The sequence below is a fragment of the Delphinapterus leucas genome, chromosome 6 (genome assembly GCF_059928025.1).
Source record: "Delphinapterus leucas isolate spDelLeu-1000000601 "Yukka" chromosome 6, BTC_Dleu_Yukka2, whole genome shotgun sequence".
NCBI classification, from domain to species: domain Eukaryota; kingdom Metazoa; phylum Chordata; class Mammalia; order Artiodactyla; family Monodontidae; genus Delphinapterus; species Delphinapterus leucas.
In genome coordinates, this window is record NC_143134.1 from 91,749,059 (window position 1) to 91,764,253 (window position 15,195).

Genomic DNA, 15,195 nt, shown 5'->3' on the forward strand with positions numbered 1-15,195 from the left:
TTTCATTTCTTGCCTTCCCCTGGATGACTCTGGGATCTGCTCAAAGTGAGTGGACACAGAAGGCTCTGCTTTTGTTTCTGGATTTTCTAGAAACATCCAGATACTGAAAAACACTGCATTAATGAAAGGTCCGTCTCATGGTTCTGGCTAACAACCCTGCCAATGACCATACCGGGCCGAACCGAAGTTCCTCCAGGCAGAACACCCAGCCCTGCCCCTCTCAGACGCCCTGTGGGCTCTGAGAAGCCACTGTCCCTCTCTGGGCCTCTGTTTCCTCCTCATCACATGAGGAATGTGGTCTGAATGGTTGCTGAGGTCCCTTCCAAATCTGACAGAAGAAAAGTCTGACAAATGATCTGGTTTCTTAAAAAACCAAATGGTCTGTAAATAGTGTGTGTGGGACAATTATAAATTAAAAGGGACTAAAGAGACACTTCAACCAGATGCAATGAGTGGACCTTGTGTGGGCTCCCCAACAAACCAACTATAGAGTCATTTTCGAGATAATTAGATGATCAACATAGACTCAGAATAAAGCATATTAAAACTTCTTAAATGTTTAAGGTGCAATAACAGTATTGCCGTTATGTTTTTAAAAAGTCCTTATCTAGTAGAAATGCATACTGCAGTATTTATAGATTGAAATGAGATAATGTCTGGGAGCTGCTTTAAAACATTACAGCAAAAAAAGGGGGTAGGGGATGGAGTGAGTCAAGATAAAGCAAGACTGGCAAAATGGTGAAAACAGCTGAAGCCAGGTAATGGGTACATGGGGTTCATTATGCAATTCTCTCGACTTTAGAGTCTATTTGAAAATTTCTATAATCAAAAACTAAAACAATGCAAGATTCCTCAGAATACTGGCATTGACTTAACTGCCACGCCCCATACTTTCAATAAGCCTGAGTCATGTGGAAAGACTGAACAGGCCTGAGAAATAATGCAGTTGAGAAAAAATATTCTAAATAAGTTGAAGCTAATGTTTTCATAGAGAAGTGTTTTCTATTGACTCTTTCTCTTATCTGGAACATCGTACTTTCATTTCTTTTGATGTATTTTATTGCATAAACAGAACATCCTTGAATACAGAATTCATCAATTAGAAAGAATAAGCATCAAAAAGCCTACCTTGAAATTGAGTAAATTTAATGGTCCCCATTCTCTCCCCGTTCCGGAACACAACTTGACCCTAAATAGAAAACAAAACAAAGAAGAACAAAGAAGAAATGCCATATTAGCCCAAACACTACTGATCTCAACTGAAGTTCATTAATTGTACAATGTGATTATTATTATTGGAGAAAGAACAGACTCCCGCCGGACCACGGATGCCAAATTAAACTGTTTTTAAACTGGTTGTGACTTTATCTGGATAATTTGAGGAGCAGAAAATCAATAATGGAAACAACACATGTAAATTAAAGCCCAGATATGCATCATCATTATCATCATGACTATTTATTAAACACCCATGTGCCCTGTGTTATCCCAGGACAAGGTCTTCCAGGGTGTTGGAGAGATGGAGGAAGAGATGAAGAAGCCCTTGGAGCCTGGCCCTGCCTCTGCTCCCATGCCCCACCCACAAAAATGTGGGGCTTTGCCGAAGTTGTTTGGCTGCAGGACCAGAAGGGGGCTAGAAGTCCGTTAGTATTCCTTATTAAGGACACAGAATGTTTTTGTAAGTTCTTCCTGAGGGGTGACGTCAGTCCCAAATATAACTGGGCTATGGGGCAGCACAAAATTAAGCTTCTTGAGCCAGTGAGACCTGACTAGTGTCACAGGCAGCTAAGCACCCCTCATTAGGGACCCCGGGGGCTAAAGGCAGCATCAGCCTTGCTGGCTGATGCCCAGCTTCCATGTGCTGGGCTAAATAAACCAGGAACATAAAGAGGGGATGTGGTCTCTCCTTGCCTATTTACGGTCCACCTAAAATTCTGCAGCCGGGTAAGGAAATTTGACGCAGGTTATATAAATGAATCTTTATGACAAGCTTGAGAGGAAAGGAGGATGATCCTGATTTTACAGATGAAGAAACTGAGATTGAGGGAGGTTATGCCAAGGTCATTGTAAGTGAGGCTGCTGGATTCAAATCCGAGTTTGATTTTAATGCCCATGGAATTTCACTACAGCATGTTGTTTCTGATCCAGAAATAAATTTCTTCCTTTCTTTCCATTAATGTGAAACTAGGAAAATAAATTGTCTTAAAGGTACACTGCTTTATGAGCGCAGTTACGCTCTTGCATCATCAGGTAATAGCAAAGACAATACCACAGATTCCATTCAATTCTCAAGAGAAAGTTCCAGAAAGTACGTATCTTCCCTTGATGGAAATCCAAAGTCTGAGGCCCTGAGGCTTTCGGAACAAAGAGAATCACTCAACCTGTTCTCGGAATGAGAAACACCTTCTAAGGCCACTTTGACACCTTTTTGAGATCCTGAAGACAGCTGCGAGTAGTATCAGTTTGAAACTAACGCCCACCGAATTCTATATTCAGTTGATGGTAAGCAATTCCCTGGAGTGTGAAAACACTTCAATGTAAGGTGAGACAGGAGCTGTGATTTTATTTCTAGGGATGATTAAAAAACACAGAACATCTTCCAAAGGATCGCCTTTATGCCAATGGACCACTTTGCATGGGCGGAAAAGATGCAGATACTGTCCACACGACATTTCTTTGTTTGACAAAAGTGGAGATCTAACTAATTCACCCATCTCCTGCCAAGCTTTGAAGAACTCCAAAGACTTCTAGACATAAAATGTGGACAAATTCTGCAGAATCTTTATTAGTTAAATTAAAAAAATATATTGAATGGTATTCAAAGAGTGGATGGAATAATACTGGAGTGGAATACAGGGCGGGGGTGAGAAAGAATCTCCCTTTACTTTTTAGGTTTTCTTTCCTTTCTCCTTTACTTTTTAGATAAAACTCATTAGTTCATCTTTGAAGTAAGACCTGTCATATTTTAGTTTTCTCACAGTAGCTATTTTTACTCACAGTAGCTCCTCCTATCTCCTTAATTTTTTAGGTACTGCAGTGGGAGGAGGCCAGCGTCTGAGTATCACAAAGCTGGGTTCAGGGCCCCCTTGGGCAAGTTCCTGAACACCTGAGTTAGGGACCTAGCACAGCTCATGGTCTTCAACGGGCACTCAGTAAATGGCACCAGTAATTTTTATTTAAAAACATTTAATAGCAGAGAGCTGAAATAAAAAAGATTCCGAACACCAGGAAGCTTTCCAAACTTTGAGAAGAGATTTTCAACATCACATGATTTCAGCTGGCAAAGGGGTAAACCGTTGGGCCCTAATCCAAGGTGGCTTCACCGCTCAGAAACATCAGCCCCCAAGTGACTGAGTTCCCAAACCACACGGGCCGCTGTGTGTTCAGCCAAAGGGAGAAAGATGAGAGGCCTGTGACTGTGGTAACTGAGAGTAACACGGACAAGCAGATGGGTAACTGGCTATATCGAGGCTCTGCACCAGAGAAGAGCGGAGAAGCTCTGTGGAGCCCCCTTCTGAGGAAGATTTGACACGTGATTCTTTCCTGAGGTTGTGACCACGGCATCTCTTGGGTTGGATAGATGATGCCAAGTCTGCAACCTTGAGCACAGCTGACTGGATGGGGACTACCACCCCAGCCAGGCCAACGTCGATAGGACTGGACACCAGCGAGGAAGGTCATAAGCCAATCAGGTGATTTTCATGAAATTCTGCCTGATGGATGGCCTCCATGTTAGCAGATGGACAACTCACGACATTCCATAGATATTTACCTGCCCTGGGCGGGTCCTCTTTTAGGTGCTGATTCCTGCTCTCAGAAAGCTTTGTATTTGATTAGGAGAGACAGGCAAAACATGTTCACCAAAAAATGAACGAGATGATTTCATTTCGTGAAGAGTGCTGTGCAGAAAATCAAAAGGGAGTGCCTGGACAAGCGGAGTGAATTTACTGTGTGGTCAGGAAAGACCTCACTGCAGAGGTGACATAAGAGCTGAGCCCTGCACAGTAAGAAGCAGCTACTCCAGGCAAAAGGAAAGGCTAGGACAAAAGCCCTCAGGTGGGAAAGAACAGAAAGGGCCAGCAGGAGGAGTGTAGTGAGGGAGCGGGCAGGTAGGTGGGGCCTGGGGGCCCTGACAGGGCTCTGGAGGGGATGCTAAGTGCAGTGAAGAGCCATGAGGGCGGGGAGCTAAACAAAGCAGCAATATGATCTGATTTAAGATTTGAGAAGATTGCTCTGGCTGTCCGAAAATGGGAATAGAGACCCGGGCGGCTTAGGCAGCTGGTAATCCAGGTGTGAGGTGACAGAGGCTTAGGCTAGGGCGGTGGTCACATCCTCTCTCTAGCCAGCTCAGAGTTCATCGCCAAGGTGGCTGAGCACTGTGGCCTCGGCAGCAGACGCTTCCCTTCCACTACTACCATCCTGGGGGTGTGGGCACCATGGTAGGCGACCAGATGCTCCCTTCAGGATGGAGACACTTACTTCCCCAGCATCTTGGCTGCTGCTGGGTTGCCCAAAGGGTGCCAGTTAAGGTTATGTCCCTCCTTGGGGTCAGCCTACATCCAGTGGTCAGTGTGAAGGGACACAGTAGTTTGAGCCCCCTTGCCTCAATTCAGGACAGCTGTGAAGGACCGTGGGCTCCAGAGGTCCCCATGGGGTGGCTGAGGCCGTGACTGTAGCTGTGCCCAATTCAACTCATCCCTCTGCCTGACCCTGCTTCACTTCCTCCCTTCCTGTTTTGTTCCTGAGAGCCTCCCTGATAAACTTCCTGTATGTGAATCTTTGTCTCAGAGTCTGTTTCGTGGGTAAACCAGCCTAAGACACCTGCCATCAAAGGTCATTGGAAATATCTCTTTTTCACAACCCGAAGGAGCCTGAGGTGGTGGGAACAGAGGCAATGGATTCCCAGTGAGGCCCACACGGCAATTAGACTCTTCGGTTTCGCTGTGGCCTGGCATCTCAGCCAGGGGAGCTGGGCTGACTTCGGTTCCCAAAACCCCAGCCTGAGCAGGGCTTACTTTTTGCTTTTCTCCCACACACATATTCTTTACGTACATATAAATGCTGTGACTCTCCTTAAGCTTTCTTTTTTTTTCCTTCTCCTTAAGCTTTTGCCATGTGCGATCCAGGGCTGTAACCGAGGGTGATTACATCCACTTGAGACCAATCCATGGGACGCATTACACTGCACAGCAGTGGGGTTTGATACTCCGGCTGGGGTGGCGGCTGATATCTGTCTTTTGGCTCCCAATCCACACTCACTCTTCTGTGTCCTCCTCTGTGTTGCAGGGGCCCACAGCCTGGAAACCATACTTCCCAGAATCCCCTGCCAGCTGGTTTCCATTTAGGTTCTGCTAATGAGAAGCATTCATGGGGGATTAGAAAGTGTGCAGAAGGGAAAAGCTATTTTTTTTTTTTCTGCTTTGGTTGCAGCAGCAGGAGCTGAGTGACTGCAGGTGTCCATGGGCCCCAGCAGCCCTGCACTGTCAGTGTGTGCAGTGGGACTCGGGATAACTGCTCAGTAGACAGTGCTGGGGTCCCTACAGTGGCAGAAACAGCAGTGGCAGGAGCCTCAGAGGCCAGCGTGCTTGCATCTCCATTATCTTATTTGCATTCCAAATCTGCTCTGTGGTCACTTATAAACTCCTTGGAAGTTAGAATCCATTATCAATCAGCATGCAGTCAAGGAAACAGAAAGCACTTCAGGCATGTCAGAGGCAATGGCAACACCATTCCTCTTTCTTTTTGTTTTGTGGTACGCGGGCCTCTCACTGCTGTGGCCTCTCCCGTTGCGGAGCACAGGCTCTGGATGCACAGGCTCAGCGGCCATGGCTCACGGGCTCAGCCGCTCAGCGTCATGTGGGATCTTCCCGGACCAGGGCACGAACCCATGTCCCCTGCATTGGCAGGCGGACCCTCAACCACTGCGCCACCAAGGAAGCCTAACACCATTCCTCTTATTGCTCCTGCAGCCCAAGGGGCTTGGCCATTTTCTGTAAACACTTCTCTCTGGTGACAGCACCTACCTGATTTGCTCCTCTATCCCTTCTAACAAACTTGTAGCCGGTTCCCTGTATTAAATCTCCCTCTGAAATGAGCAGATTTGTAATGCAAATAAAATAATGGAAGTAAAACCCCAAGTGGATAATTTATAAGGATTTTTCTTTTTCCTGAAAGAGATGTTCCTGATGTCAAGGAGAGCAATCTGTTTCATAAAAGCTGATCCAAACTAACAGTTCAGGTTGAATTGGGAGCGATAAATTTGAATTTTCTTTTTTAGAAGAATCTTCAGAACACATAGGACAACATATGGAAAAAAACTTTTTTCTGCATTCACCAGACAAGAGTACATTTGCCATCAGTGTGACCTTGGACAGTCATTGAGTGTTTCTGAGCATCAATTCTCCTACTTGAAAAATAGGAAGAAAAACACCTACTTCTCAGGATTGTTTGTGAGAATTAAAGAAGACAATTATGAGAAACGCATAACCCAGGGTTGGTGCACACAAAGGTTAACTCTTATAATGCTCCAGGTAATCCGAGTTTGCAAAATTCCACCTGATGTCCCCAGAAAAATCAGTGGAGAGTAAAATGTTCCAGCAGTCAGTAGGATTCAGTGGCCTCCTCTTAGAAAAATTAATTCTATTTTCATTGTTTATCTTTAATGTTTCACTACCAAGCATGAGTGAAATTTATTCCAATAACAGTTCATGAATTGTACAGGTCAAGCCCTACATTGGAAAATTTTTTTTGTCCCTTTCGAAGGGAAGGGACTCCCTGCCCTGGAAAATGATCTGATGTCAGGCTGGAGCTGGAGGTTACACAGAGGGAAGACTCGCTAGGCTCAGTCTAATCTTGTGGAGCCCTGGGCCCACTGAGGGACACAGTCTCTGCTGATCACAGTGCATTTAGGGAAGGCATTCCATCCTTACTATGGCTCTAACTGCACTCTTGTGTCTGGGCAGTCATATTTGTCTTTGGGAGATGTGAGCAAGTATGCTCAGCTGAGTGTTTGAGTTATGCTGTGGGGAAACAAGATCTGTCCTGACATGTCACACAGGCAGTGAAATCTCTAAGGAGATGGAAGCTGAAGGGTGATGGGGGACCCTGGCTGGCCCATCACTATCTGTATGGATGATCCAAGCCCACCTTAGACTGTTCTGCTGCCAGCCCTTCTCCCAGGACAACGTTGGTCTCAAATGAATAATGAGGATTTTGAGAAAATTTGGGGGTTACACTGCCAGTCAGATTTTTCCATAAAGACTACAGATCCTCTTCATGTAAGCTTGAAGAAGGTGCTTTCTGTTTCCCAAGGGATGATAGGACATAAAAGAGAAATACCAAGTAATTGGGTACATCTACCCACATGTTCTACAAAGGTGAAAAATACTCTTTTTTTTCTGCATGTCCCTTGGGCTATAAGACAAGTTATATTTTGCATACTACTTAAAATATTTCTTACATAAAAATGCTTTTGATGGACCTAAGTCTTGAGGAAAGTTTGATGTATCCATTGGGTTTTCAGCAGCTGGTTTTCAGGAGTTAAAAGGAGGAGCAGCAAGGGAAGTGTGGCCTGCCCACTGCCATCCTTCTGCTGGTGGGCATTAAATGGAGGGGTATCCTTCTGAGGGAGCGTGATCAGATGACCCATAGGGTTCAAGTGATGACCAGCCACAAAGGAAGTGGAGGTCTAAGGCAGGGCTTGGTGAAGTGGAGAGGAGTGGGGACCAAGAGGAGATGGCTAGATGGATGGCCCAAGAGAGGCAGGACCAACTCCCTCTTTTCTTCCAGTTATGATACGAGAGTCAAGCTTGTTTAAAATAGCAAACAAAATAGTACAGTAGAAACTAACACAACATTGTAAAACAACTACACTCCAATAAAAATTAATTTAAAAAAGAATAGCAAAATATCAGAAATGAATGAGATATCCAAGAAATAGGCCAATAGCAAAGTAAACTGTGATAGACGCATGATGAAATATTATGATACATGCATTCAATCAGTCAGCACTGTTGAGCACCTAACATGTGTCAGGTACATGCCAGGCAGGCACCGGACAGAGTGAGCAAAGTCCACATGGTCCTAGAGTGCATGGAGCCTGCAGTCTGGTGGGAGGTATAGACATTAAACAATAAATACACTGATAAATATATAATTGCAAACTACAATAAGTGATATAAAGGAAAGAACAGGGAGCTGCAAGAAAGAACTACAAGACCTGAATTAGACTGGGGGTCAAGGAGGGCTTTTCTGGGGAGGTGGCATTTGCATTGAGACCTGAAGGACTTAGCTAAGAGTGAGGGGAGAGCTTCCTGGGAAGAGGAATTCCAAGTACCAAGGTCCCAAGGCAGGAAAGAGACCGGGAAGTGGGAGGAGCTGAAACAACGGCAGTGGAACTGAAAGTGGTGATTGAGGGGAAGATGACCATGGAGTGGAATGGGCAAGGTGGACAGGTGCAACGTCATGCAGAACCTTATAGGTTTATCAAGGATGCCAGGCTTAATTCTGAATGCAAGGGGAGCCACTGAAGGGTTTTAATCAGGGGGTGACTTGATCTAAGTTATGCAGACTTGAACATTATATTATAAAAGTTATAAAATAATGGAAAAAGTGATATTCTGTTTGTGCCAGACATTGGCTAGTTGTTCACCAAATCCATTTCCTTTTCCTCCTGGGCACATGGTTAGACTGCATTTTCTTACCTCCCTTATACCTAGGTGAGGCCATGTGACATTTCTAGCCAATGGAATGTGGGCAGAAGTGGCACATGTTATTCTAGGTCTGGCCCATGAAAACCTCCCACAAGACCCTTCCTGCTCCCTCACTTCCCCCATCTGCCAACGAGATTCACAGGATCTATCAGTGAACTCCGAGGCCCAAGGAACAGTGGGGACATGAGACAAAGGAGCCTGGGTCCATGAATAATCATGCAGAAAGGCTGTCCGCCAACCAGAAACATCCACTTTGGACTTTGCATAAGAGAAAGATACATTTTTACTATGTTAATTCACTGAGATTCTGAGATATCTTTGTTACAGCAGCTACTGTTATTTACTTTAACTAATACCATACGTAAGTAAAAAAGGATAAAAATTGAATATACAGTATGTTCATAAATGTAAAAATTATTCCCGCCAAGTAAAAAATTACTCCCAACCAACAGTGGTTGGTCCTGGGTTGTGGGATTATGGCTTTTTCGTCCTTTTACTTTTCAGTATTTTCCAATATCCTCTAATGAGCATGCGTTATTTTAGTAACAGGAAAACTTTATTAAAAACTTTTTTTTGAAAGGCTGTTATAAGGAGGCACATTTTTTACAGCTAAAAATAGCAACATCATCACCAAGAAAATAATTCTCCCTCTTGGAATAGATTAATTTTTACTGACAGCTTAGAGTTTTCCTGAATAAGAGCCAAAGATCTGTGCAAGCATAAGCACATTTCCCCCTCAACTTAGAATAATGGAAAGAGCAATGAACGAGGGGTCTGAAGAGGAAGATCTGAGCTGTGCTCTGCCATTATCTAGGAAGGGAACTGGGGCAAGTCCCTTTTCATCTCTGTTCTCAGGTTTCTCTCTGCAGAACATGCAGCAATAGCATCCTTTAAGTTATTTTTAGCTCTGCTGAAACATTTGTGTATGTTATCTAAGATTTTTTTTCTGGGGTTCTCCTTTATTAATAAATTCTCAACAACAACCTCAATGGGATGAACTATGTATTATTATCTCCATTTTACAGATGAGAAAACTGAGGGGCTGAGAAGTTAAGAAAGTTACCTAGGGTCACATCTAGTAGGCTGCAGAACTGGGACTCACCTCAGACATGGTCTGACTTCAAGCTCATGCTTCTAACCACATACTATCCTGCCTTCCTTTGCAAAAACCAGTCACTGATTAGAAAATGAGCTCTTTGCAGGGGTAAGAGTGAGTCCCAAGCAGCCTTGGGCTAGCGAGAAGGAGCAGGGGTAGCACAGGAGGTAGGTGGAAGAGGAGGGAGTCAGGGATGTGTTGGTAAGTGTTTAAATGGCTCTTTGGGGGGGCAGGGGGGGCCAGGAAGAGTCCTGACTTGTCCTGTTTGCCAATTTCCACGGTGTAAATATTCCCACCAAGGCAGATTTCAAGCTATTAACAACTGGCTCTAGGCAGCCTGCAGGAGCTGGTTCCAGCACACCAGTGGCCAAGCCAGTCTCTCAGGAATGTGAAACTGAAGAGAAATGCAAAATGCCTAGTTTTTAACCACTCAAGGGGCGGGTGAGAATCTCTTCTTAGAAGTGGGGGAGGGGCTTCAAATCAGAGTGGGAAGAGCTGGAGATCTCCACTGGGCTCTGCAATGCTGGGCCTGGGACTCTGTGGGCCACGTCTCCCAGCCTCCTCCCCAGCCTCCTCATTAGCTCTGCCAAGAGCAGACCCTGAGGGAGGGTGGAAATTGGGAGAGGAGAAGGACTCAGGAATCCCCATTTCCCCAGGCCTCTGTCAGGGTTCTGTGGCTAGTGCCAGTCCTGCTACACCCCCTGCGCGGTGCCAGCAGCAGCTGGGCAGTGCCCCTCCTCAGACGTCTGAATACTAGCTCTGTGGACATTTTCTGAGCTCCCAGTTTCCGGTAGCCTTACCTCTTCCTTTCATTCTTCTAGCCTAGAGGTGATAACTGTTTCTTTCAGCAGTGGGTACCTCTGAACTGCGTCAGTGTTCCTTTTATACTCCTTTGTCCTTCCGAAACCTATTAAACAACTCCCTGTATTAAATCTACTCTGTTTGAAATGCCTAGTTTGGTTTCTGTTTTTCTGCTAGGACCTCATCCTCTCTGTCTACCATGTGGTCCCTGGCAGGACTCAGTCCTCCAGCATAAGACCTATTTGTCAGGCCCCAATTAAAGTGGCCTTCTCCACTCATGTCCTCGATGGTACACTGGCAGGTGATACTGATGCTGCCTGCCCCGCCTCTACCTCAGGGTGTGCCCCCCCCTTCTTCTTCCACCTTGAACTGCCTATTGTAATTACCTCCTGCTAAGATGGAGCGCCCCCCACCCCGCCCCGCCCGGGGCAGAAAAGTGCTCTTTCCTCCTCAAGGCCTGGGAAGGATAGGAGTACAGGACTATTTGTTAATTCTCATTGAGTTGAATGAACTGGGTTCTCGGTTTAGGGGGCACTGAAGCAGGATCCCTCAGGAAGGGCTATGGAGGAGAAGGAGAGGGAGAGAGAAAGGACACTGGCCAAGGGTAGATGCTCAGTTACCTCCATGGTGTGAGAGGGACCGAAAGAGACAAGTGGCCCAAGGCAGAGGAGCTGGTTATCACAGAAGCTCGGAGGTGGAGGTCTGGGCCGAATGGTGTTTGCGGAGACTGTTTCTTTACAATTAAACCAGAAAGCACACTGGCTTAGAGTGGGAAGTTCAGGGTTCTAGTCCCAGTTTTGTCACCAACTCCCTGTGTGCCCATAATTACGTTCCTTCCTCTCTCTGGGCCTCAAATTTCCACAGATAAAATGAGGGAGCAATTGCAACATACTGTGTTTGGGACTTGGCATGCTAATGCCTGACCCAGTGGAGATGCACGAAGTCAAAGTCCTTTTTTTTCTAGAAGCTCCCGGTCTAATGGAGGTGACAGGTTAAAAAAGAAATAAAGTTACAAGACAGCGTGATAACGGCTACGAGAGGGTGGGTACAGAGGCTTGTGGGAGCACAGAGGAAGGGCACCTCTCTTGTGAGGGGGTGGCTTGGCAGGGGGCAGGGAAGAATGAGTGTGAGTTAGCCAGGCAGAAAGGATGGGAAAGGGAATATTCTGGGCAGAGGGAACAGCATATGCAAAGGCCTGGAGGCAGAAGAGAGCTTAACTCTCTGGAGGACCAGAAGGAAGGACAAGGTGGCTGGTGGGGGGTGCGCAGGAGGTGGGGGAGTGGAGGCAGGAAGGCAGGAGCCACATCAGGCAGGACTTTGGACCTCATGATCCAAAGGGGGCCACAGAAGGGCTGTAAACCAGGAAGTAACAATTCCCAGATGCTCTTCAAAAGGAAGGAAATCCTGCCACTTGTGACAACACGTTGGGCCTGGAGGACATTATGCTAAATGAAATAAGCTAGACACAGAAAGATAAATACTTCATGGTATCACTTACATGTAGAATCTACAATAGTCAAGTTCATAGAAGCAGAGAATAGAATGGTGGTTGCCAGGGGCTGGGGTTAGGAGAAATAGGGAGATGTTAGTCAAAGGGAACAAACTCCTAGTTATGCAGGATGAATAAATTTTGGAGGTCTAATGTACAGCCTGGAGACTGCAGTTAACCATACTGTACTGTATACTTAACACTCGCTAAGGGGGTAGATCTTAAGTGTTCTCACCACAAAAAAAAAAAAAAAAGAAAAAGAAAAAGGTAACTTTGTGATGTGATGGGTATGTTAATTACCTTGATTGTGGCGAATATTTCACAATGTATACATATATCAAATCATCAAACTGTACCCCTTAAATATATACAATTCCTATATCTCCATAAAGCAAAACAAACAAAAAACTACTCTGGCTGCTGTATGGAAAATGGCTGGTCACCGGGGCAAGACTGGAGGCAAGGAAGACAGAAGCTGTTGTGGAATCCAAGCGAGAGATGAGGGTGACATAGATGGAGAAGAGTCCATGATTCAAAGATGGGAAGGAGGTGGAGTCCTAGGGGCCTAGAGGTGGCCGGGATGTGAGGGGCAAGGAAAGTGGAGAAGTGAAGAAAGGCTTTCCGATTTGGCGGTGCCACTGCTTGCCTGCGCAGCCAGCCCAGGGGAGCTGGCGGGGCCAGTGAGTGGCATCTTTGCCTGGGTTCCTGGGTGAGTGGCTGAGCCACGGGAGCTTTGTAGCTCTAAAGCTATGAATCACGAAACCTTCTCTCAGCTTTCTGCCCCCACCCCAAACCTCCCTTCTTTCCTGGTCATCTGCAGATGCAAGCGTCCCCACGATTAGAAATATTTAATTTTGCTTTACTGTATGTTCTAGTTTTGTTAAATAGATTAGTCTCCACAAGGAAAACCAAACTGCTGACCAGTCAGCCTGAAAATCTGAGACATGCAATTTGCAATCTGCTGCAAGCTTCACTTTAAGCCGAGTGGGCTGCAGATTGGCCTGGGGGCTGGAGGGAGGGCTCAAAAGAGGCAGCTGGTACGGCAACAGTCCAGGCAGGCCAGGGGGCTCAGGTTGCAGGAGGTGGCCAGGCAGAAGGGGTGCTGTGCTGGGAGGTGGGCTGCCAGGATTCTAGCCCGGGATCCTCCACGACATCCACTTGTGACCTGTCCTATTCGGTAAGGAGACAAAGCTTACATTATCTGAAGGCTGGACCAAGAATTCCCCTTACAGAGGGAACGAGCTTGATGTAGGAAGGAATCTTGATTAGAAGAAAATGTAGGAGAATATCTTCAAAACCTAAGGGTAAGGAAAAACTCCTCAAACAAAACTTCAAAAGGACAAACCATAAGGCAAAAAAAATGGATTAATCTGATTACATCAAAACTGAGCATTTCTGTTAGACAAGGGACCCCTGAACAAAGTCAACAGGCAGATGACAGAATGGAAGATTTTGTAAGGTCTACAATCAACATGGTATTAACATCCAGATTAGACACAGCACTCCTGAAAATTAGCAATATGTAGGCAGCAAATCCATCAGAAAAATTGGCAAAGCATAAAGAAGCAATTTACAAAAGAGGAAACCCAGAGCAAATAGGCACATGAAAGGATGCTCGATATCATTAGAAATCAGAGAAAATTAAAGCGATGTCACTTTATATGAATTAAAATGGCAAACATTTGAAATACAGATAATGCAGGTGTTGGTGAGGACTTAGAGACACAGTGACCTAGTGCATCACTGGTGGGATGTCATAGGAGCAGCTATTCTGGGCAGCATCTGGCTGGCACTACTCAGTCCAATTAAGTGTCCATATACCCTCGGAACCAGAATTCCACTCCTGGGATACAGCCTTAAGAAATTCTCATAGGGGGACCTGGAAGGGCGCTAATTATACACATTACAGTGTGTGTGTCTGTGTGTGTGTGTGTGTCTGTGTGTGTGTGTGTCTGTGTGTGAGAGAGATAGAGATGACCTGGGGAGAATCATAAGTAGCAGATTAGATATACAAGGAGCAAAATGAACGGATGCATATGGCTTAATGAGAAAGTAAGAAAAAAAGATGACCTATAACACAATACTATTTACATAATTAAAAATACATACACATTTTGCAAAACTACATACAAAAAAAAAGGTACAATTAGGCTCATTAGGATGCCTATTGTGGAGGAAGGGGGATGGAACTGGGGAACAGGAATACAAAGGAATGAATAAGTGAATGAATGAATGAAACAGAGCTGTGCCTTGATGACAAAAATGAACTCAGTTCTCTGTACCTGAGTGAAGTTAAGCAAAATAAAACAGAACCTAGACTTTACCTTAAGGGCAGTGGAAGCCAACTGGAGTCAAGGGGGTCTATGCTCTGTTCCTTTGCACGTTGTTCAGTCAGTCATTTATGCGCTCATTCATTCGTCACATTTTGGGGATCTTTCTCCTTTGGGCCAGGCACTGTGCTGGGCTCTAGGGACAACGCAGTGAACAAACAGATATTCTTGGGCTCTGGCCTCACTGTAAGGCTAAGAACCTAATAGGTCTGCTCTGGTGTTAAATGGATCCAAGCTTGGGATCCAACCAGGTGGTCCACAGGCCTAGGGATGTTACCATCTTCCAATTTCTTGGTTGAGGCAAACAAGGCTCAGACAGGTGAGTCACATGCCCTGGGTCACAGCTGTGAAAGGCAGAGCTGGGCTCTGAGCTCAGGTCTGCAGAACTGAAGCCCCTTGCTTTCCTTCCAGCCCCAGCAGAAGAGGAGGAAGCAGCAGAGCAGTTCTACCAGAGGTAGGCTGTAATCCTGGCCTCAGCTGTCTTAGCTTACTCACTCAAGAAGGGCTGGGAAGGCTTCAAGAAGGAGGCAGAAAAGACCCAAGCCAGGACCTGTTAGCTAAGTCAATCCTGAATTCCTGACTCACAGAAACTATGTGAGATAATAAAAGTTTATTGTTGCTTCAGGCAACTACATTTTGGGATAATCTGTTATGAAGTAATAGATAATAAATATAGGGCCACAGGAGGAAACAATTCACCCTGGATGGTTCAAAAGAAGAGACTTTATTAAGGACTACTTACAGAGCGGGGGTGGGGGGCAGATTAAG

General features: G+C 45.5%; 1 protein-coding gene across 1 annotated transcript in view; it reads right to left on the reverse strand.

The window, feature by feature from the left end:
• Window positions 1–15,195, reverse strand: part of GABBR2 (gamma-aminobutyric acid type B receptor subunit 2) — a 367,936-nt gene that overhangs the window by 100,070 nt on the left and 252,671 nt on the right. The window contains exon 8 of the mRNA XM_022600053.3: window positions 1,129–1,189. Within this exon, the coding sequence (XP_022455761.1) occupies window positions 1,129–1,189 (61 nt within the window). The remainder of the gene's footprint in view (window positions 1–1,128; window positions 1,190–15,195) is intronic.